The following is a 22,279-nucleotide window of genomic DNA, read 5'->3' as shown; positions in this document are numbered from 1 at the left end:
GACTCTCATTCATCCTAACCCTGAAGAGGCATCACCTCATTTTGTTCATCAGAGAACTCTTGACATGTAACCCAATATACAGTCCAGTTAAGAGGAAGTGATTCTAATGCTACATTTTAAATACTAACCTGAAATTTCAAAATTCTGTTTTGTTAACCACAAAGTGCTTGTGTCTTCTAGACCAGAAGTTTCCTCTGCTGTTTCTAGTCCACACATCATATCCAGCATCTGCTAATATGAAGCTCAGGCTTTGGTGGAGTAAATTTGACACTACCTTCCATACCTAAACCATGCATTAATAGTAGAGCAGATTTTTGGCCTGAAAAAAAAATGATTCTTATACCATGCACAGAATTAGAACTTGCCAAAAACTATAGTAGATACAAGGAGGTTTGTGATACACCTCTTTCTGCATGATACACATAGGGGGGGGGGATGTGAATAAAGGAAGGATACACTACTCCACTGCCCTATCTTGTTCCCAGGAAGTACTCAGACCCCATATTTTTTGTTTCTGCTTTTGTTTTACCTCCTGGAATTCTGTTCACACTTAGGTAATAGCCATCTTCTGTAAGGATCTCATATTCTTCACAAGAATATTCCCAATGTCTGATTCTCTCACTCTGTAAAGATTGAAAGACAAATCTACAATATGGAATGGATTCTGATATAACAAGTATGGACCTGCACATATGTTGGGACAGTCCATGGAGAAGCACAAACAAGCTATCTGGGAAATGATTTCATCAGAGAAATTGTGTGCCATAAACTGGCTGAACTGATCAAGGATAGATTTTTAAAAATTTAAAAGTGCAACTATTATTGTGATGATATGGATATGTATATAGATTTTTCTTGGTAGCATTGGGTGACCTCATAGGCTATGGTAAACAGTCAAAATAGTGTGATCTGAATTGTGATTTTTTTTAATGAATGTTGTATGGCAGACTTTGATACACTTTTGTGATTGGCTATTTGATCATGACCTATATACAGTCCTGACAGCAATTGAGAAGAAATCTGCCACTGTCTTCTTCTGAGATATTTTTGACTTCTCAGTCTGCATATAACCTTAAGAGTCTACCCTCCAAACTTCGAGACCCGGAAATACTCAAGTAAGTGCTACCTCCTGAGACTATGAGATTATGCTTAGACAAGAATACTTCACATGAAGCAGAATATTTAAGATGATCTAGAATATGCTGTTACATCATTTGGGAGAGGGAACCTAGCATGTATACTGTATTATGAGAATCTTTCTATTATCTTACTATCCAGTAGGCAGATAAATGATGCTAACATTATGCCAGTGTTCAGATCAGATTTATTTAAGAAAACTTACAGACCTGCCTATAACCCATCTAGGATGTTACATTGTTTATAAATCAGTAGGATATAAACTTAAATCTTCAGTAGGAAAGAAACACACAATGATTCATAAATAAAATGGAAGGATAAGCAAATTTGAACATAAATCAATTGAATAATAAAGACAGTCAGCATAAACTCAGGAAACAAAAAACACTTAAGTGTCTAGCACTACCACAGGCATAATGAGGACAATGGAATTTTAATTCCAGGTGGCTTCATAGATATTTCTCCATTAGGCCAAGGATTTCCTTGTATGCATGTTGGTGAGCATCAATGCCCCAAATAAAATCCCAGTGAGTCCAATCAGGGAACTCCTTATTATAAACAAGATTAGTAGTTTGAGAGCGTAATTGTGCAATTTCCATCGGCTGGCAAATCCAATCTTGTCCTCCACTCCACATGGCAACTGGCACAGTGATGGCTTCTATCTTGTAGAATGGTGGAATTGTCTGAGGAAAGGAAAAATCATGAGAAAAGAAATGGCACTAGAAATTCTTTTAGAGCAAAATTCAATATAATGATTGGGAATTCCACCACAGGACTTTTTCCATGCAAAAAGTATCCAGAGGAAGCCAAAGAAATTCTGAATCGGAGTAGTGTCATAGATTGTTTCAGTGCATTCCTTGTTTTGCTATAGATTGTACCAAAATGCAAAAACTCAGACAAATGTAGCAGATGCTCCTCAAAATAGCAGGCATTTTTTACTTACTGGAATTTTGCAAAACAATGGAAAGTTTTCAAATCAAAAATACTTTCAATTACTTATACTTTATTTTTAGCTACCCAGGATAAAGGTATTTTACAGAGTAATCTGGCGGCTTGGCAGAAAGTAATCATTATATTAGATTTAGGAGTCAAATGTTCATTATTTGTCTTCTTTCCCATGGAAAAATCCAGAAAATCCTACATTAAAGAACTGTCAAAATCCAGCACAACCTACCTGGTTATACATGTCTATATTCTTCGAACCATAGTCAAAATATCTGAAAAGTCCACTTTTCATTAACTGGAATAAGAAAGAAAACACAACAGAGACATAAGTAACTATATTTTTCTCTGTGTTATAAAAGCAATAATAAAGTGTAAAGACCAAAATGATCCAGTCATATTTCATTACCATCTAAGGGGAGTTAACCTCAATGAGAAGACATCAAAATAACTCACTGTTCTATAACTTCCATGAAGTTACTTACTGTCATACAGCCAACAAAAAAACAGCCAGAACTGGATGTTACTGTATGTAAAGATCTTCAATCTAAATACAACACTGTCAGCCATTTTGTTTATGTTAAAATGGCTGGCATTTTTTCATAGATCTTCTATCTTACAAATCAATTCATAAATTCTACTTTCCTAACTACAAAATGACCAATGAATTCACTCCAAAGCTTTCTGGAATGGCTGACCCAAAACTTTATACACAGTCAAAGACCTTTCTGAAGTTTTATTTAAAAAAAAACATTTCCAAGTAGTTATCATAAGAAAACCATATTTGTACAGACTTTGACACATAAGCCACATGCATCCAAGGATATCTATGGGTTAGATGGGTGGGTCAAAAAGGTTAAATCCCTGCCTCTTTCCCCTTTTTTTACATGCATCACTGGCCAAGATATTGATCTTGCAGTCGCCCCCTCCTCATCTATCTTTGATGCTCAAGATAACTTAAAAATCAATGTGGCACCTTTGGATTAGACAAAATATGTTTATTATTTAGCATATGCCATATCGTATATGGACTAGCAATCACTTAGATTAATAAAACACAATAAAATATAAATGATAAAAAAATCTATGTTCAAGTATTTCTTTTCTTAACTAACAGCCTTTTGGAAGAAGGCCTGAGATTCTATTAAGAATTTGCTGAACTGATTTAACCAGCATTTGTCCTAATTATTTACTTACCTTGTTTTTCTTTCTTATTCTTATTGTGGTTCTCAACAGACAACTTTATTTTTACCTGACCATGGGAATGTTTTTTATTAAAAGATGAGAGTGTCTGTTGAATTAAATCATCAAAATGAGTCTTACCTGGCTCAAGTGGACTACATTTTTCACAGAAGTATAATCTGGGAAATGTGAAATATACACATCAGAACGGCTCTAGAAACAGTAAATAAAAGACTGTTTAGAAGAGTTTTAATCTGCAAAAGTCGTCTGTGAACTGTACCTGTGTAAAAGGTGAGAAACATCTAGGCTAATCTTGAGCTAATAACAGTAGTTTCCCACAACAGTCAAAGGGAGGGAGGGAGGGAGAAAGGGAGGGGAAGGAAGGAGAAGGAGAAGGAGAAGGAGGGAGAAATAGATATCCAGATGAAATATGATTGTGATAAATTATCATAAATAATCCAGAAAGTTTCTATTTACTGTATCTTTCAGTGTTTGAATACAATATGTTTTAAAGACAGAAGGAGCATCAAAACAATGTTACACAGTATGTCACATCAAAGAACAATAAGCAGCATTGGCATCATTTTTTAATTTTGTTTTTTTCTGTTTTAGAATCAGAGACATTGAAGCGAGGCAGGAGTAACAAACACAACTTCTTTATTGAGATCACAAACAGAACAGAATAACAAACAAAATGGCACTGGCTCTTTTATACTTCCCTTGCAGGGACAGCATCAGCCTATCAATACAAGGCTAGTCTCCCACCTTGCACATGCTCACAAGGCTGGAGACAGCCTGTCTGGTCCCGGGCAACCACTGGTCTGCCCGGGCCTCCTGCAGCCTCCTGAGCCTGCTGAGTCATTCAGCAGGCCCAGGACATGACACCCCTCCCCCCTCATGGATAAAACAATAAGTGAATACTTACTGTTTTATAGCAGCATACATGTGTTCAATTAAGCATGTTGTTATTTCTAAACACAGTTATGCCTGCAAGCAGGCAGACCCAGTCATTACATTTCTCATATTTATACGAATACCACATATTGTTTAATACTATCAAACAAAACACCCCAACTATGAGTGTGCCCTGAGTTCAAGAGAACTATTAAGCCTCCCTTATATACATTCTATTTTTTCACAAGACTATTAGGCCTGTCCTGGAATTGACAAGAACCTTACATAGTCTTATAAATGCTTGGGGGGACCCCTTGCTCGCTCTGATCTTCTTAAAGCTATTGTGGGCATCTGGTCTATGAGCTCACCTGCCAGGCTTGGCAGACCAGAACGTAGATGCCCCCTTGAATCCGGCCACCCTCCATCGTACCGACTGGCTGGCACCTGTCACCCCAGACCAGAGTTCTTTGGTGGGGTGGAATTCCTCAAGTCCACAATGGACCCCTCTTGGGAGCACTGTCCCATGAGCCCAAGACCAGCAGATGGAGAAGCCTGTAGTGCAGGTTGACTGGCCAAATCCATAGACCCAGTGCCCGAGTCAGGAGCCTCCTCGTAGGCAGAACCCCCTTCTGGAGCCAGTGTATCCCCACTTTCGCAGAGAGACTGTGGTCCACGATCATAATCGTGGTCTTCCTCCCCCCCAAGAGCAGAGCCAGGGGTGGAAGTGTTGCTGGGAAGCCTACAGCGTAGTTGATCGATGTGCTGCCTTAACACATGACCATCGTCCAAGGCCACTTTGTATGACAGTGGCCCAGAGACCTTGCATACCACTGCGGTCACCCCGAGATGTCCAGGTCCATAGTTCCTTGCCCAAACCGGATCACCCACCTGTAGTCACAGGCGGCTGTGACACCTGTGAAGTCACCCGGTCTGGGTGCAACCTGTCCAGTTTGGTAATGAGTCTGTGACCCAAGCAGAGTTCAGCTGGGCTCTTCCCAGTGGCAGTACAAGGTGTGGTGTGGTGGCAAGGAAGAAAGTCAGCTAACCTGTGATGCCAGCTGCCATGAGTGATTCTCTTTAAAGCATCTTTGGTAGTATGCACCATACACTCAGCCTGGCCGTTGGAAGCTGGATGGAATGGTGCAAATGTGGCATGCTGGATCAAGTTGGCTTGAAGAAAAGCCTGAAACTCAGAAGACATGAATTGGGGTCCGTTGTCGAAGACAAGGACGTCTGGAAGACCATGTGAGGTGAAGATTCCTCTCAGCACCTGGATGGTCCTAGCAGTAGTAGTGGAGGAGACAGGAACAACCTCTAGCCACTTGGAATAGCTGTCCACGAGGAGAAGGAAGAATTGCCCCTGAAAGGGCCCAGCGTAGTCGATGTGTACCCTCGACCATGGAGTATGTGTCTCCTCCCACCTATGTACAGGGGCCTAGGGCATTTCAGGCCTTGACTGTTGGCACACTTGGCACCCATGAACCTGGGTCTCGATCTCTTTATCGAGCCCAGGCCACCAGAGATGGCTATGCACAAGCGCCTTCATCCGAACTATTCCTGGATGTCCCTCATGCAGAGAGAGCAAGATTCTAGTCCTCAATGAGGCTGAGATGACTACCCTGCTACCCCATAGGATACACCCCTTGAAAATGGAAAGCTTGTGTTTTCTTTGTCAGAAACTCTGGAATTCTGCACCAAGACACGTGTCAGGCCATCCTGCATGTAAGCATGCGTGTAAGCGTGTGATCAGTGGCAGTTTCTGCAGCCACATCCCTAGCATTGAGGGGAGATTCAGGCAATTCCTGAATGGAGAGAATGTGCAGAGCAGGAGCACGATCTGCCTCTACCTGCTGTAGAGGTAATCTGCTGAGGCCATCTGCATGGCCCATTTCTTTACCTGGTTTGTGAAGCAGGGTGAAGTCATATGCTGACAGGAAAATTGACCATCTCAGCATTCGAGGAGATATTATGTGAGGGGTTTGTTTGTTTGTTGTAAACAAGCCCAGCAGAGGCTTATGGTCTGTGTAGACCGTGAAGTGGTGGCCATATAAGAAATCATGGAATTTCTTTATGCCAGGCACTATTGCCAAGGCTTCTCTGTCAATCTGTGCATACTTATGCTCTGCAGATGAGAGAGTTCTGGAATAGTAGCCCACAGGGACTTGTGCCCCTTGAGGTGGCTCAGCACAGCCCCAACCCCATAAGGGGATGCATCACAGGCTATGCATACAGACAATTGCTCATTGAAATGAGCTAACACAGCATTTGAGGCCAGCAAGGCCTTGGCTTCTGAAAAACTCTTTTCATGCACTTGTGTTCACTGCCAAGGAGCCAAAAACCAGTGTAACGGCTCAGCCACTGTGGCCTTGTGAGGTAGAAATGCATGGTAGAAGTTTAACAGTCCCAGAAAAGCGTGAAGTTCATTTTTGGAGTTGGGACTTAGGGCCTGCTGAATTGCTTTGAGCTTGGATTCAGCAGGATGGATGCCTTCAGCATCAATACAGAACCCCAGAAATTCAGTGGAGGTAACTCTAATCTTACATTTGTCTTGCTTCAGCTTTAGCCCTGTTGGCGGAAATGCAGCAAGACAGCCCTCAGCCTTTCAGCTAAGTTCCCAGCAATGAGGATGTCATCAAAGTAGGGACAGACCCCAGGAATACCACTGAGCGTTCGCTCCATCACACTTTGGAATATTCCAGGGGCCACATTAACCCCAAACTGCAGCCTTTTTACCTTAAAGGCTCCCCAGTGCGTCACAATTGTTTGGGCCTCAGCTGTTGCCTCATCAACAGGTAGCTGTTGATAGGCCTGAGCCAAATCAAGCTTTGCAAAGATTTGCCCCCCCTTGAGTGAGGCCAGAAAGTGGCTCACCACAGGCACCGGGTAGGCATGCTGCTGCAATGCCTTATTAAGTGTACATTTATAGTCCACACAAATTTGGACTTCTCCTTTGGCCTTCAGTGGCGTGACTATAGGGGTTTCCCATGGACTAGAGTCCACAGGTTCTAACATGCCCTGCTGGAGCAGCTTGTCCAGCTCTGCACCTATTTTGTTCTTTAGGGCAAAAGGCACCCTTCGGGGCTTCATCCTGATGGGTGTGATGGCTGGGTCTAAACGTAAAGCAATGGGAGGCCCCTTGTACGAGCCAAGCTCTGAACTGAACACATCAGCAAACTCCTTGCAAACTTCTGCAAGACCTGACATTTGCAGATTGTGAAGTCCAGTCACTTGAATTCTAAGGCCCTCGAACCAATTGAGTCCAATAAGACTCATATGATCACCCCCAACTACCACTACATCTAGCAGCCCTTCAAAACTCCTACGCTGCACCTTGAGCATGGCTTCCCCCTTCACGCTGACTCTGGAATTCTGGAAGTCAGTAAGGATTAAATTTGAAGGCCTGAGTTTAACTCATAGGCCACTTCTGCTGCAAATCTTTTTAAAAGTGTCTAAGGAAATGATTGATAGAGTGGACCCTGTGTCCAACTCCATTGACAAGGGAACCCCTTGCAACTTCACGTCAATGTGAAGCTTCTTTTTAAGTGGCCTGTGAACCCCAGTTTTGAAAACGGCCCTACGGGATGCGCAGAAGCCCACCCTGTTTTGGCTGGGGACCTTGGTACCTTTCAGAGGCAATTCTTCTGGAGACCATTCCTTCTGGTGACCCAAACAGACAGAGGCAATGTGGCCTTGCCTTCCACATGCCCGGCAGATAGCGGAGCGGAACCGGCAGTCAGAGCACTTATGGCGTCCTCCACACCCGAAACACCGAGGGAATGAGGTTGTCTGTTGTCTACCTTCCTGAGGCCTTCTTTCTGCTTGCTGCTAAAGCCTGTCTATCTCCAATTCTGAATCCTCTTCTGGAATCTCCCAAGTGAACTCGTGATGGATGGTGCTAGGCGTTGGGAGGTTCTTGGCAAGCCGCACGGCCTTCACAGCTCCTTCCACTGCTTCTTCAGTGGCAATCTCTCTCAAAGCATCTTGAAATGAGACATCTTACTTTGCAAAAAGTTTCTGTTGCAGCTCACAACTTCGTAGGCCACAAACCAAGCAATCCCGGAGCCTCTCTTCTAGGTCCTTAAATGCACAAGGCCTAGCTGCTTGTCTTATGGCAGCAACAAAGTCCACAGCAGACTCACCAGGCCTCTGATCCCTCTGCTCAAAGGCGTGCCTCCATGCAATTACTGAGAGCTTGGGTTCGAAGTGCTCTCGCAGCCTCCTCTTTAAGTCAGCATACAGAATTGATTCCAGTGGTGCTGGGGCTACAAGATTCTCTGCAATATCAAAAGTCTTTTGGCCACAGACACACAGCAATGTAGCAGCTTTAAGGCCATCTTCTTGGATCTTGTTTACTCGAATGTAATTCTCTACTCAAGCAAACAAAATGGCACTGGCTCTTTTATACTTCCCTTGCAGGGATAGCATCAGCCTATCAATGCAAGGCTAGTCTCCCACCTTGCACATGCTCACAAGGCTGGAGACAGCCTGTCTGGTCCCGGGCAACCACGTGGTCTGCCTGGGCCTTCTGCAGCCTCCTGAGCCTGCTGAGTCATTCAGCAGGCCCAGGACATAGCAGTTTTCATCCAGAGACTTAGGCCACAGAAACAGTTAAAAATATCTATATTGTTGAGAATCTGAATTAAAAGCTCCACACATTCACAAAACCATACTTTCCCAATGTAAACTGAGCTTCCAGGCTAGGATTAAATTAATAGAATCACAGAATTGTGAAACTGAAAGAGATCACAAGGGTATCCCATATTAAAGAAGACTCAAGACATGTTCCATGTGATGTTGCCCAAGAACTACAATTCCCATATATTTTTTTTCTTTCCAATCATATTTCACAAGTTTATTAAGCCTTGGCCAGTCCAACCTGCAACTTTTGTCAAACCTGCAACTTTTCTGCCAGTGTTTCTCATTTTCATCATATGGGAACTTCTTTTAGGAAATGTATTTTGTTCTGCAAACGCTTTATTATGGACTATTTCAATCTTTGACTATATGAGAACATTCTAGAAAATTCTTCATTTTCTTTAATATATTTTTAAAAACCTCATTTAAATACCTTATTTAAATTCTTCAGATTAAATCCACCAATTAGAGAAAGTCCTTGTTTGCAGAGTTCATCAACCAGTTGCTGTCTACATTGTTGGGCCAGACCTGTCCTCTGGCATGGACTCAGCAGACCAACTTCTTTCTTCCCAAATATGAACTGCAAAACCAAGGAATTCTTTTTTTTATGAATCTTTCCAATGGATTTCTTAAACAAACTGGCAAAGTAAGAAACTTAAGATTTTAAAATCCTTAATTTAAGAAAAAAAAGCTCCAGGCTATGTAAATATGTTTTTGAGATTCTTCCCATTTCAATTATTTTTCCAGTTTTCTGATTTATAAAAGAATTTGCTCTTTAGTTTCTTTTTTTAAATTGAATTTTCTATAAAATATAGAAAATATGAATTTTCTATATTTTAGAAATTATGGAAGAATAAACTCACTTCCTGGGTGAAGGGAAAAGAAAAGATTTTAAAAAGACATGTCCAACTTTTTTGCTTGCCTGGGCTTCATGGAGTAAAAAGGGCAACATATAAAATATATAATATAGTTAATATATATAAATAGCACTTAGACTTACATACCGTTTCACAGTAGGCTTTACAGTCCTCTCTAAGAGGTTTACAGAGTCAGCATATTGCCCCCAACAATCTGAGTCCTTGTTTTACTGATCTCAGAAGGCTGAGTCAACCTGGAGCTGGTAAGAATCGAACTGCTGGCAGTCAGCAGAATTAGCCTGCAATTCTGCATTCTCACCACTGCACTACCACGGCTCTTTTGCACTTAATAAGATTTAAAGTTTACAATTTTGTGAGGCTGCTTTACTAGCTGTCTAGGACGATATGCAGCACGAGGACCATAGGTTGGAAACGTCTCCTTTAAAGGACTAAGAAATAGTTACAATAAGAAAACTCAGTGCTGCAAATATATAAATAGAACCTAAAGATAGAAATTCCAGAGTAAATAAGAATAGAAATAGTAATAGGAAGGCAGAAGAACTAGACAGGGATTTAATTTTGCATAATAAAACAGTTTTGTGTGGTCTTTATAATAAATAAACCTAATATAAATAAAAGTTTCTCATGTTAAAAGCAAATTTCAAGAGAAGTATCATGTGCACGAGGTCAAAAACAGAATCTAGTGCCCAAGTAGATGAGACAATAAAACTGGACATTGGAGACAAACTTTAACCTCCTGATGCCTTCAAATGCTCCTGCATCTTAGAATAAAATCAGAGTATCTTTCTAAAAACTGCAGAGAAGAATTTGCATTGCAAAGTTTACAAATATTACTGCGAGTGCCAAAATGAGGCAGGTCTGAAAGTTGTTCTTTCTTCTTTCTTTCTTCTTATTAGTACAGGTAATTAAAGATTGGTATTGGGTCTGTATTATAAGACCTGATACGCCCACTCCAGATTAATGCAGTGCAGTGTTCATTACAGTTTTGCAAATCTCTTAAATTTTTCATCTCCTTTCAAAGTCTGGAATTCATATCCCAGGATAAGAATCTCCCGCTGGCAATTCTAGTGATTTCTGTTATTGTTCCTTAAAGTGAATTTTGACTTGGAGAAGTCCTTGCAGTTTTCCTGGCAAGATTTTGCAAGTGGATTGCCATTGCCTCCTTTCCAGGATTGAGAAAGAGGGACTGGCCCAAGGTTACCAGCTGTCTTTGAGCATGAGCCAAAATTACAACACGTATCTCTGTTTCCAGTTTGGTGCCTTAACCACTATATCAAACTGGCTCTCATTCTGAAGGCAAAAAGAGAAGCAATGGATGGAAACTAATCAAGGAGAGAACTAACCTAGAACTGAAGAGAAATTTCCTGACAGTTAGAACAATTAATCAGCAGAATGGCTTGGCTACTGAAGTGGTGGGTGTTCCAACACTAGAAGTTTTTAAGAAGAGTTTGGATAACAATTTGTCTGAAGTGGAACAGGGTTTCTTGCTTGAGCAGGTGGTTGGACTAGAAGACCTCCAAGGTCCCTTCCAATTCTATTATTGTGTTATTCTAGTCCCAGTTCCATACATTAAAATGCACATTTTGGGACAAGACTGTAAACAAATGGGTACTTGTTATTGTAGATCAAACCATGCCAATTATTATATAATCAGTAAAATAAATTCTTGCTTATTTATTTGTTTGAATCATATCCCATCTTTCTTGTCTATGGAGATTCTCAGTCATCTATGTCATAGTTATCCCAAATATGTTTTTTCACGAGGCAACTGGACTTTCTTGTTTTTCTTTGAAGACGTTTCACTTCTCATCCAAGAAGCTTCTTCAGCTCTGACTGGATGGTGGGGAATGGAATATAAATCCTTCCAGGAAGGAATATAAATCCTTCAGCTCTGACTGGATGGTGGGGAATGGAATATAAATCCTTCCATTTCCCACCATCCAGTCAGAGGTGGAGAAGTTTCTTGGATGAGAAGTGAAACATCTTCAAAGAAAAACAAGACAATCCAGTTGCCTCATGAAAAAGCATCTTTGGAATCCCACCTTTCCTGCTTCCATGTTTCCCAACAAGCTGAAATCAACCAATAAGTTTACATGGCTGAGGGTTGACGTAGTGCAGTGATTCACTTAACAATTGCAGTAAGAAAGGTTGTAAAATGGGATAAAACTCATTTAACAACTGTCTTTTGAGATTAATTTTGGTCATGTTGAGGACTACTTCTATTGTATTAAAATTTAAGACAGAGTTAAAATACATTTGTAAAATAACCTAACTAGCATCTAATAATTGAGATCCAGGATACAGCCTATATGAAATTATAATGTAAACACTAAAATTATATGAAATTTAAATTATATATAAAATTACAACAGTGGAAAGATATCTAAAACTATTAATGTCAGCAAAGTGGTAAGTACTCAATTTCTGCTCTTGAAAGTCTTTCCTAACCTCAAGTCCCTAGTGAAGACTTCCAAGGCTTTGCTCACAAAGAAAAGGGAGTCAAGCTATTCTCCAAGGCGCCTGAAGGCAGGATGAGAAGCAACGGATGAAAACTGATCAAGGAGAGAAGCAACTTAAAACTAAGGAGAAACTTCCTGATGGTTAGAACAATTAACCAATGGAACAACCTGCCTCCAGAAGCGGTGAATGCTCCAACACTGGAAGTTTTTAAGAAGAGACTGGACAGCTATTTGTCTGAACTGGTATAGGGTTTCCTGCCTGAGCAGGGGGTTGGACTCGATGACCTCCAAGGTCCCTTCTAACTTTATTATGGATCATCGCACAGTCAGCTAGATGTTCAGACTGGATTTGGCATTTTGTCTACCTATCGAGTCCTTACCCAGGACCTGGGATAGGCAGATGTGGATGTTTGATGGTATTACAGATATCGTCGCAGGATGGAAGCAGTTCCTAGTAAGGCCGCCTTTTGCAATTGACTAATAGCGAATTTGTCAATGCCAATGGTGTTCAAGTGGTGCTCCAGTTGTTTTGGGATTGCACCCAAGGAGCCTATGACTATTGGTACTACCCTTGCTTGCTTTTGCCACAGTCTTTCTATTTCTATTTGTAGGTCTTTGTATTTTGTTATCTTCTCCAGTTCTTTCTCGTCTATTCTGCTGTCTCCAGGCACTGCCACGTCCACTATCCAGACTTTTTTGCCTTTCTTATCGACAATTGTTAAGTCTGGGGTGTTATGTTGTTGTTGTTGTTGTTGTTGTTGTTGTTGTTGTTATTATTATTATTATTATTATTATTATTATTATTATTATAACAGGTTCAGCTTTAATGCACATACCTTGATTAACACTTCTGGAAAACGTCCTATTTGAAATATGGGACTTATGGCTTGCTGCAATGTGTATGCAGGACCCAAGGCAAAAAACAGTTTTATTTTCTCAGCCAGGTGTGGAAGGGCAGAAAGTGCAACATAAACTGGGAAAACACAAAACATTTTTATTTTAGCACCATTTTAAATGCAGAGAAAAGTAATTCTGTATTTACAGGCAAAAATGGAAAAAGGTCCATTGAACCCTGTATGTGGACTTCATAGGACTACCTCATTTAATATGTCAAAGACAACAGTTAGGTTTTTTTATAAAGTTATTTATGGTTGAAACCATCAACTGCCTAGGTTGATGTCAACAAAGTTTATAATCCCTTGGCTTAGGTTTATGAATTGACCATTGCTTATATGTTTATACCATATTTTTAATTGTTTTTAGAGAGAACACAGGGTAGTTTTAACTTCACAATAATACTCTGACCTGTGCTAAAAGACAATGCTCAAGATTATTCACTGAACTTGATATTCTTCTAAATGGAGGAGAAAAATAAGGCATTGGTTATTGAAAAACATCTCCCTGCCTGGATTTCTTTCCTACATAATTGGGAAACCATAAATAGTGCAAGCTCAGCCATGAAAATATGTAGAAAGCCAAGGAATATTGGTAAACCTGGGAAAAGATACCAGGAGATGAGCATAGACTTTGGAAAACAAGACCAATATAAGATAGGTTCATAAAATTAACTTTCTTGAAAATAACTATGTCCATAAATGCTTTTTTTGTTATTTCACACTATTGTTTTTGTAACCCCATCGTATCACCTCATAGAAACCTCTCATGTCTGACATCATATGTGCCAATAGAATATATGTTTAACTCATTCATATATAATATGAATCATTCATGTATTACTTCTTCTACCCTCAATTCAGGAATTCATCTCGGGATTCAATGAGGGTAGGGAAGGAGACTTCAACTTTTCATTCTGACTTTGATGTCATCAGAAGTGTGACATGACAAGGAAGGTGGTGGAGAGAGTGGTGAGAATGGCCAAAAAGATCATTGGCAGTTCCCTCCCTCCCATCCAGGACATAGCACAGAAGTGCTGCTTGATTAAGGTCCGTAAGATTATCTGGGACACTACACATCCTCTTCATGACCTGTTTCCCTTGTTACCTTCTGGGAGGAATCTTTATTGTATCCGCAGCAGAACATCCAGGTTCAGCCATAGTTTCATTTCATACAGCATTAACCTTGTGAACTCTCAAGCCTCCTCCTTCCATTATATATTCAAGACAGTATTTAATATTTATTTGTTATGTATATCCGCGGCTCTGGAGCTGCATATGGCTCTTTGAGCCTTCTCCTGCAGCTCCCAGCCTCCTCTGCCATTTGCAGAGAGAGAGGGACAGAGACAGAGAGAGGCATTTGCACTTCCCTTCTCTCTCTCTCTCTCTCTCTCTCTCTCACTCTCTCTCTCTCTCTCTCTCTCTCTCTCTCTCTCTCTGTGTGTGTGTGTGTGTAAAAAAGAGAGAGGCTTCACGCTGCTCTCCGACAGGCTGACAAGCTTATTGGGTGTGGCTCCTGCCTTGGCTGCGTCTCTGCAGGAAGCAGGAAGGGCAGGAGAGAGCCAGTCCAATAAGAATGTGTGTCAACTTGTTGGAGAACAGCATGAAGCCAGCTTGCCAGGTGAGCAGAAGATCGGAGTGAGGAAGAGAGAGAGAGAGAGAGAGAGAGAGAGAGAGAGAGAGAGAGAGAGAGAGAGAGAGAGAGAGCGAGAGAGAGAACTCATGCACAGCACCCTCTATTTCTTTTTAATTAAACTCTTCAATCAAGCCTCCCCTAGTGCGTGCACACGTGCATGAGTTTTACGGCTCCCAGTGTTTTCTTTTCTGTGGGAAATGGGTCCAAGTGGCTCTTTGAGTGTTTATGGTTGCTGACCCCTGGTCTATACATATGTTGTATATAACATGTTTTAGGTGTGTTTCATATATGTGTTTCACTTTGAGAGCGGGCAACTAAATTTCATTTTTGATGTGTGCCGTTGTGCTCACAGTAAAAAAATGACAATAAAGGTTATCTTATCTTATGATCTAAACAGGGATTCCAGCTGGCTTTAGTAAAAATAATTTTCTAAATGTTGAGAGATACTATGGGATTAACAACCATGAATTAAAAGTGGTACTGGCTGGGCAAAGACACAGTCATCATGAATTATCTGGAGAAAAAGTCAGGAAAGAGGAAAGAAGGCAAATATGAATCAAATAAAACCTGTCAACTAGGGGTTGGCTCTTTTCTCAGGGAAAAAAATGAACTTTTATGCTTTAGGCTGTAGAGCAGGGGTCTTCAAACTTGGCCCTTTTATGACTTGTGGACTTCAACTCCCAGAATTCTTCAGCCAGGCATGTTAGACAGCTCAGGATGGGAAAAATGCACATATATGGTATTGATAGTTAAACAATTTGATCATTGCTAGGATGAGGCAAGCAGACAGAAGTAATTTGAACACTGGATCAATATCTCTGACACCAAATTAGCGGATAGTATATATCTGGCAACAAGTTTTTTCTCTGAAATTGGTTACTGATTTTACAGGTATCACCAAAAGCAGGAAAATCTTCCTGTAAAAAGGAATAGCAAATCATCAACCTACCTATTGTGGATCCCAAAGAATGACCAGCATAAAAAATTTTATGCTGTCCAGTTTTCTGTAGAATAAACTCTGTCATGGCAGTAAGATCATAAATGCCCATTTCATGGAAACTGCAAATGTAAAGATGCCGTGTAAAATATAAATATAACTCTCAACCCAGAATTCTCCCCTGAGGCACAGACTCAAAGTATATCATTTTGGACACATATGCAAAGATCTGGAGAAGTCTTTAATTCTCGGAAAGGTGGAAAGAAAGAGAAGAAAAGCAATTACAGCAGCAATTGGTGCATATTGGGAGACTTGAACACAGATCATCTTGGAGAAAAACTATCTATCAATGCATCCAATCATGTTCTACGATTGTCCCCCTTGCAAATCATTAACAAGTATATTTAACCAACAGAATATGCAAACAACAAATCAATCTGGATAAAGAGGAGATAGAAATGCTTTTTAGGTCAGCTAATTGCTAACTGCAACAAAACAAGTTTAAATAAAATTATAAATTAGCAATCGCAATAGTACGTAACAGAATGTAAGAAGATTTACACGCTTCATTGACTCTTGTTTCTCCTATCTGATTAAACCATGATTAACCCATTGAAAAGGATGAATAAAGCAGTGAAGAACTTTTGGGCTGAATGAACATAATCTAGTTTTCTATACCATACCGTTCAACCCAAAAGCTTGTCACTGCTTCATTGATGTCAGCCATGGAAACAAACAAGAGTATACTAAGATTTCAAATACTTGTTTCTTGATGGCTAAAGGAGCAGTTAAGGTCCCTACATAAAATTATCCCTTAGATTCAGCCAATCTATCCAGTTACAAAGATGTATTTCCTGGAATTATTGAGTAAGAAGATGGCAATCATCCAGAATATCTGGTTCCATATTCAATAAGCTTTTGGCTGGGACATGGTAGTGATACAGCTACCTAACACTAGAAAATGAAAGTGTTCTAGACCTTTCAAGAGATTTCAACACAACTGATCACAGAACTTTTGAACGGGATTAGACATAGAGTATGACATTTGGTATTGTGTCCTGTTAGCCCAAATCAAGAAAGTAAGATGGGACATTTGCTCCACATTCCATTAAACACCAATATGATTTTTTTGTGGGGGATTACTCAATAACTTGCTGTAAATTCCAGAGGGCAATTAGAAACTGATCTGCCTTTTGGAAAACTAATGGAAAGCAGGCACTAGGTCAGAAAAGGACAATTTCTTGTAGAAACGCTCCTTTTCTGTCTCAATAGATTTATTGCAGGAGACAACTAGGCTGAGCCCAAGGGAAGGCTCAAACCCGTCATCAGTTTTGAGTCCCTTTGCGCCCAGAAGAGATCTAAGTCCAGCCCACCCTGAATTTCATTGATTCTTATCTACCGCCTATTTGCTTTGACAGGGTAATTCAGATTCTCTTAGAGAGCTTTAGCATGCAATAAGCCTATAATTATTTGAACTGCCTGAATGCCTGATTTTTTGCGCTTGACATCCTTTAACTGACCGTTGAATTGATTAATTGGTTGAATAACCAATTGACTGATAACCTGCTTGAGTAAGAGCTACATTTTAAATACTAACCTAAAATTCCAAAATTCTGTTTCATTAATTGAAAGATGCTTGTGACTTCTAGACCAGGAGTTTCCTCTGACATTTCCAATCCATACATCATACCCACCATCTGCTAGTATGAAGCCCAGGCTCTGGTGGGGTAAATTTGATATCCACACACTACCTTCCATAAGTAGTCCATGCATTAATAATATAGCAGACTTATTGCCTGAAAAAGAAAGAACTTCTTAAGTCAGATTCTTAATAATAAGGTTCATAGAATCAGAATTGCATAAAACCATGTTGGATGGAAAGTGACATTTTGATACTGTTTTTCTTCAAGGCACACATGAAGGGTTTTCTTTTTTATGTGAATAAACACCACTGTCCTGATTATTTCCCAAGAAGTACTCACAACCTATATTTCTGTTTCTGCTTTTTTTTTTACCTCCCAGAATTCTGTTCACACTTAGGTAATAGCCATCTTCTGTAAGGACCTCATATTCTTCACAACAATATCCCCAATATCTGATTCTCTCGCTCTGTAAAAATTGAAAGACAAATCAATAATGTAGAATAGATTGTGATGTAATGAGTGTGGCCCTGCACATACGGTATGTGGGGCAACCCGGAAATTATCTGAGAAATGATTACATGAGAAAAATACTTAAATCATTACTGAATTGATGAGGAATAAATCTAAATCATGGCTGAATTGATGAGGGGGAAAACTAAAAAATGTAAAAAAGTGCCGATGTTATTGAGTCAAGATCAACTGCTGGTGAATCTATGGATATATAGAATTTTCTTGTCAACACTTGAGGTAAAATAGTCTGGGGTAAAAAGTCAAGATAATAATAATAATAATAATAATAATAATAATAATAATAACAACAACAACAACAACAACAACAACAACAACAATCTCCTTGATTAGTTTCCATCCGTTGCTTCTTGTCCTGCGTTCAGACGCTTTGGAAAATAGCTTGACTCTCTCTTCTTTGTGGCAGCCCCTTAGATATTGGAACACTGCTATTATGTCCCCCCCCCAATCCTTCTCTTCATTAAACTAGACCGGGGTAGGCAACCTTGGCTCTTTTATGTCTCGTGGACTTCAACTCCCAGAATTCCTGAGCCAGCATGGCTCAGCTTGGAAACCTCTCTCTTTCCCCTCAGCATGGCTGGCTCAGGAATTCTGGGAGTTGAAGTCCATGAGTCATAAAAGAGCTGAGGTTGCCTACCCCTGAGCTAGACATACCCAATTCCAGCAACTGTTCCTTATATGTTTTAGCCTCCAGTCCCCTAATCATCTTTGTTGTTCTTCTCTGCACTCTTTCTAGAGTCTCAACATCTTTTTTACATCATGGTGACCAAAACTGGATGCAGTATTCCAAGTGTGGTCTTACCAAGGCATTGTAATTTCCTGGATCCATTTTTTTTCCTTTTTTCAACATCAGCTCTTTTCTGGTAATTCCCCAGTGCTTCAGGATCTTTGAAAAATATAGTTCAGTGGTTCTGAGATCACATCTGCCAGATCCTTGAGAATCTTGGGGTATAATCCATCTGGTCCTGGTGATTTGAACTCGTCTAGGCTGGACATGAGCTCACTTACCATTTTCTTGCCTATCTTAACTTGGGTTTCTATTCTGTTTTTTATGGCACTATTTTTGATAGGTTGGTCTGTTTTTTCCCTTTGTGTAAAGACAGATGCAAAAAAGAGTTAAATAGTTCTGCTTTCTCCCTGTTGCTTGTCATCTTCTTGCCACTTTCACCCCCTAATGGACCAATCATTTCCTTCACTTTTTTCTTATTTTTTACATGTTAAAAGAAGCTTTTTTTGTTATTTTTGACTTTGGTTGCAAGCCTTAGTTCATTTTGAGCCTTAGCTTTCCTCACTTCATCTTTGGAGGCTCGGGTTCTTTGCTGATATTCTGACTTAATTATGTGCCACTTTCTATACTTGTCCTTTTTTATTTTTCAATTATCTTTCATGATGGCCACAACTGTGATCAAACTAGTTTTTTTATGTATCTTGCATAGCAGATGTTGAACACTTTTGTGACTGCCTTCTTGACTTTTTTGGCCATAACCTACATGTAATCCTGGCAGCAATTAAGAAGAAATTTATTATTGCCTTCTTCTGAGATGCTTTATGACTTCTTAGTCTGCCTAGTAATTTGTCCTCCAAACCTGGATTAACTTCAAGGCAGAAGCACTCAAGTATTGCTAACTCCTCAGACAATAAGACTATGCTTAACCAAGAATATTTAACATGAAGCAGAAGATTTAAGGTGATCTAGAGCAGTGGTGGCAAACCTTTTAGAGACCGAGTGCCCAAACTGCAACCCAAAACCCACTTATGTATTGCCGGGTGAATGTGGCCTGCTGGGTGGGCATGGCTACGGTGGTCATGGCAGACCGGGTGGGCGTGGCTAGGGTGGGCATGGCCAGCTTGATTTTGGGGAGGGATGCCTGTGGGGCCCAGGCAGGGTTGGGGGAGATCCAGGGGGTCTCTGGCGGGTGGGGCAGTGGGCAGGAAAGCATCTTGCTCAGCTGATGGCTTGGGGAGAGGGGGCAGTTACCCCGCTCCCAAACACTGCCATCTCACGAAAGCAGGAAGAAAACTCCAAGAACTGACAAGGAAAAAAAGTTAAAACAGAAGAGTGTCTCGTGATGGTTTTCTTTCCTTGGGAAGATGGGGGGACATGGGGGAGGCTCCTGAGCCCCACAGCTCTTCCAAGGGGGGGAGGAGGAGAGTGGGGAGGGTCTGTGCTGAGATTGGGGCTCCTCGTACCTTCCACTGCCTGCCTGCACTCTTCTTCCACAAATGCCGCGGTTCTGCTTGCCTGGCAAGGGACACACGTGGGGCTGCTGCCTCGCTTGCCGTGCCATGGCTAGGCTGGACTGGGCTGGGCACGGACCCTCCACACCGATTCTCCCCCCATGGACATCAGGAGCACCCACCCCACCTACCCCTCATCTCGGGGGAGCTGCCACTGTCCAGCATTCTCCAGCCTGTCGCTAGCCAGCCGGGCATGCTGAGATGCCTCCCTTCAGGCTCCCTTGGCCTCTCCCCCCCTCCAGGCTGGGGCTGGTCATATTACTCCTTGTGGGCAGCACTGTGCCTGTACCCAGCCAGCCCTCCTCCTCCATCCTCCTCCTCCTTCTGCGGGCAGATCGCGCCTTACCGAGTCAGGCAGCACCTCTCCCCGCACGTGTCCTCAGGTGGAGGAGTTGAGCAGCTGTGGCTCTCGCTTCCCTCCAGCCTCCATCTGCCCAAGGCTCGAGCTCAGTGCACCAGCTGGCCGGCGATAGGCTGGAGAGCGCAGGGTGGTAGCAGCTGCCCTGGGATGAGGGGTAGGCAGGGTGGGCATTCCCGATGTCCACAGGGGAAGAAGCAGCATGGAGGCTCCAGGCCCAGTCCAGCCTAGCTCCAGCACAGCACAGAAAGTGAGGCAGCAGCCCCAAGTGTGTCGGACCCAACCTTCGCAGACTGCCCTTCTCTCGCCACCCTACCTGGTTCCTTACCTCCGCCCGTCTTGTTACATAGACTCATAGCAGCGACATTGGGCAAGAGGAAGCAAACAGGGCTTGCTGAGAATTGAGCCATGTTTGCCACTGCCACTGCCAACCTCGGAGCCAGTGATCAGCAGGGCCCTGTCACGGGAGGACTTGGGACTGCCAGGGTCCAGCCTTACAAAGCCCACCTTCTTCTCGCCTGAACTGCCCAGATACACACCCCCGTTGTGCGACTTCTGCACCATCCTGCAGTGGCAGCGGAGACATGGAGACTGATCGTGGGCTCAGAGCGGGTGTGAACGGAGCAGCCGCGCAGGGCAGAGGCACTGCCAGGGGCTGGAGCAGAGCCGGGCAGGACTGCGGCAGTGCAGAGACTGATTGCAGGTGTGAGCAAGGCAGCTGTGCGGGGCAGAGTTGCTGCCTGGGGCTGGAGTGGAGCCGGGTGGGACTATGGCAGTGGTGGTGATGTGGAGGCCGATTATGGGCATGAGCAATGCAGCTGCGCAGGGCAGAGGCACTGCCCAGGGCCGGAGTGGAGCTGGGTGGGACTGCGGCGGCAGCAGCAGCATGGAGGCTGATCACGGGTGTGAGCAAGGTAGCCGCGTAGGGCAGAGGCGCTGCCCAGGGCCGGAGCAGAGTCGGGCAGGACTGCAGGGTGGAGGTGGTACAGAGGCCAATCGTGGGCTTGAGCAAGGCAGCCTTGCAGGACATAGGCACTGCCTGGGGCTGGAGCAGAACTGGGCGGGACTGTGGGGTGGCGCTGGGGTGGAGGTCGATCACAGGCCGAGAGGGACAACTGCACAGGGCAGAGGCGCTGCCCGGGGCCAGAGCGGGCAGCAGCATGGCAGCGGCAGAGCCAGGTGGGGATGCAGCGGCAGCAGCAACAGCTGGGTTGCTTTGGCCAAAGCAGCAGCGGTGGCAGTGCGGAGGAGACGAGGAGCGGTGCCCACAATCTGCCCTGCTTCCCCTCCGCCTGCTTTCTGCAGTTCCTCCTGGACCCCTGCTCCCGCCTTTAACCCTCCTGCCACCATGCAGGGTAAGGTTGCCGCCCCCGCCCAGATGCCCTCACCTCCCCGAAGAGGTTTTTTTTTACTAACCTGCCTTTCAGCTGCTTTCTGTTTCTCCATTTGCTTTTCAGCCTTCACCACGTGTTTGTGGGACTATCGGTAAAAAAAAAAGTTCCATCAGACTTTCTAACTTCTTGCGAGATCTCGTGAGATGGAACTTTTGTCTGATGGAACTTTTATTTTGTCCCAGAAACACGTGGCGAAGGCTGAAAAGCGAATGGAGCCCAACCAAGCAAGCATCTTGAGATGATCCAATCTTTTAATGCAAAACAATATTGACTGCATCATTTTGGCACATATGAAAACAAAAAACAGCTATGATTAAATACCCCCTCCCCCAACCTTATAGTAAAAGTATAGAATATTTCCTTTTCCCATTCATGCAGTTCACATTGTCCAATTGGTTGTTACAATATTGTTATGAGAACATGTCTTGGGATTAGGCAGACACTTAGTGAAGTGTCCTTGGTTCCCACGGGCTGACCTTGATATCTGGAGCCTGCATTCCAGTTTCCCCTTCCCTCCCTCCAAGA

General features: G+C 42.5%; 1 protein-coding gene and 1 long non-coding RNA gene across 2 annotated transcripts; both read right to left on the bottom strand.

The window, feature by feature from the left end:
* Positions 1–912: 912 nt before the first annotated feature.
* Positions 913–13,791, bottom strand: LOC120304841 (lipase member N-like). The gene is made up of 6 exons (XM_039335840.1): positions 13,746–13,791; positions 12,964–13,100; positions 9,224–9,370; positions 3,403–3,474; positions 2,312–2,377; positions 913–1,820 (listed from the first exon to the last, which is right to left on the bottom strand). Exons 1-6 carry the CDS (start codon positions 13,789–13,791, stop codon positions 1,587–1,589), a joined length of 702 nt encoding a protein of 233 aa, XP_039191774.1. The 3' UTR covers positions 913–1,586.
* A 1,864-nt stretch (positions 13,792–15,655) lies between these two features.
* LOC120304876 lies at positions 15,656–17,701 on the bottom strand. The gene is made up of 3 exons (XR_005555870.1): positions 17,609–17,701; positions 17,191–17,389; positions 15,656–15,715 (listed from the first exon to the last, which is right to left on the bottom strand). It is a non-coding gene; the product is annotated as an uncharacterized LOC120304876 (long non-coding RNA).
* Positions 17,702–22,279: the final 4,578 nt, after the last annotated feature.

Source organism: Crotalus tigris, unplaced genomic scaffold (assembly GCF_016545835.1).
Source record: "Crotalus tigris isolate CLP2741 ecotype Arizona unplaced genomic scaffold, ASM1654583v1 scf7180000017663.5292952, whole genome shotgun sequence".
Lineage (NCBI taxonomy): Eukaryota > Metazoa > Chordata > Lepidosauria > Squamata > Viperidae > Crotalus > Crotalus tigris.
Note: the sequence above shows the minus strand (reverse complement) of the source record. Positions and strands in the feature narration are given on the sequence as shown.

Bases quoted from the DNA above. Each gene is read 5' to 3' on its own strand.
- LOC120304841 (XM_039335840.1), bottom strand. From the start codon at position 13,791: ATGAGAGGTTTCTATGAGGTGATACGATGGGGTTACAAAAACAATA. The intron at 9,371-12,963 runs GTATGTGCATTA...TTGGTTTTGCAG, and splicing joins TTCCAGAAGTGTTAATCAAG to TTCATATTTGGGAAGAAAGA. The intron at 2,378-3,402 runs GTAAGACTCATT...TTCTTATTCCAG, and splicing joins ATGTAGTCCACTTGAGCCAG to TTAATGAAAAGTGGACTTTT.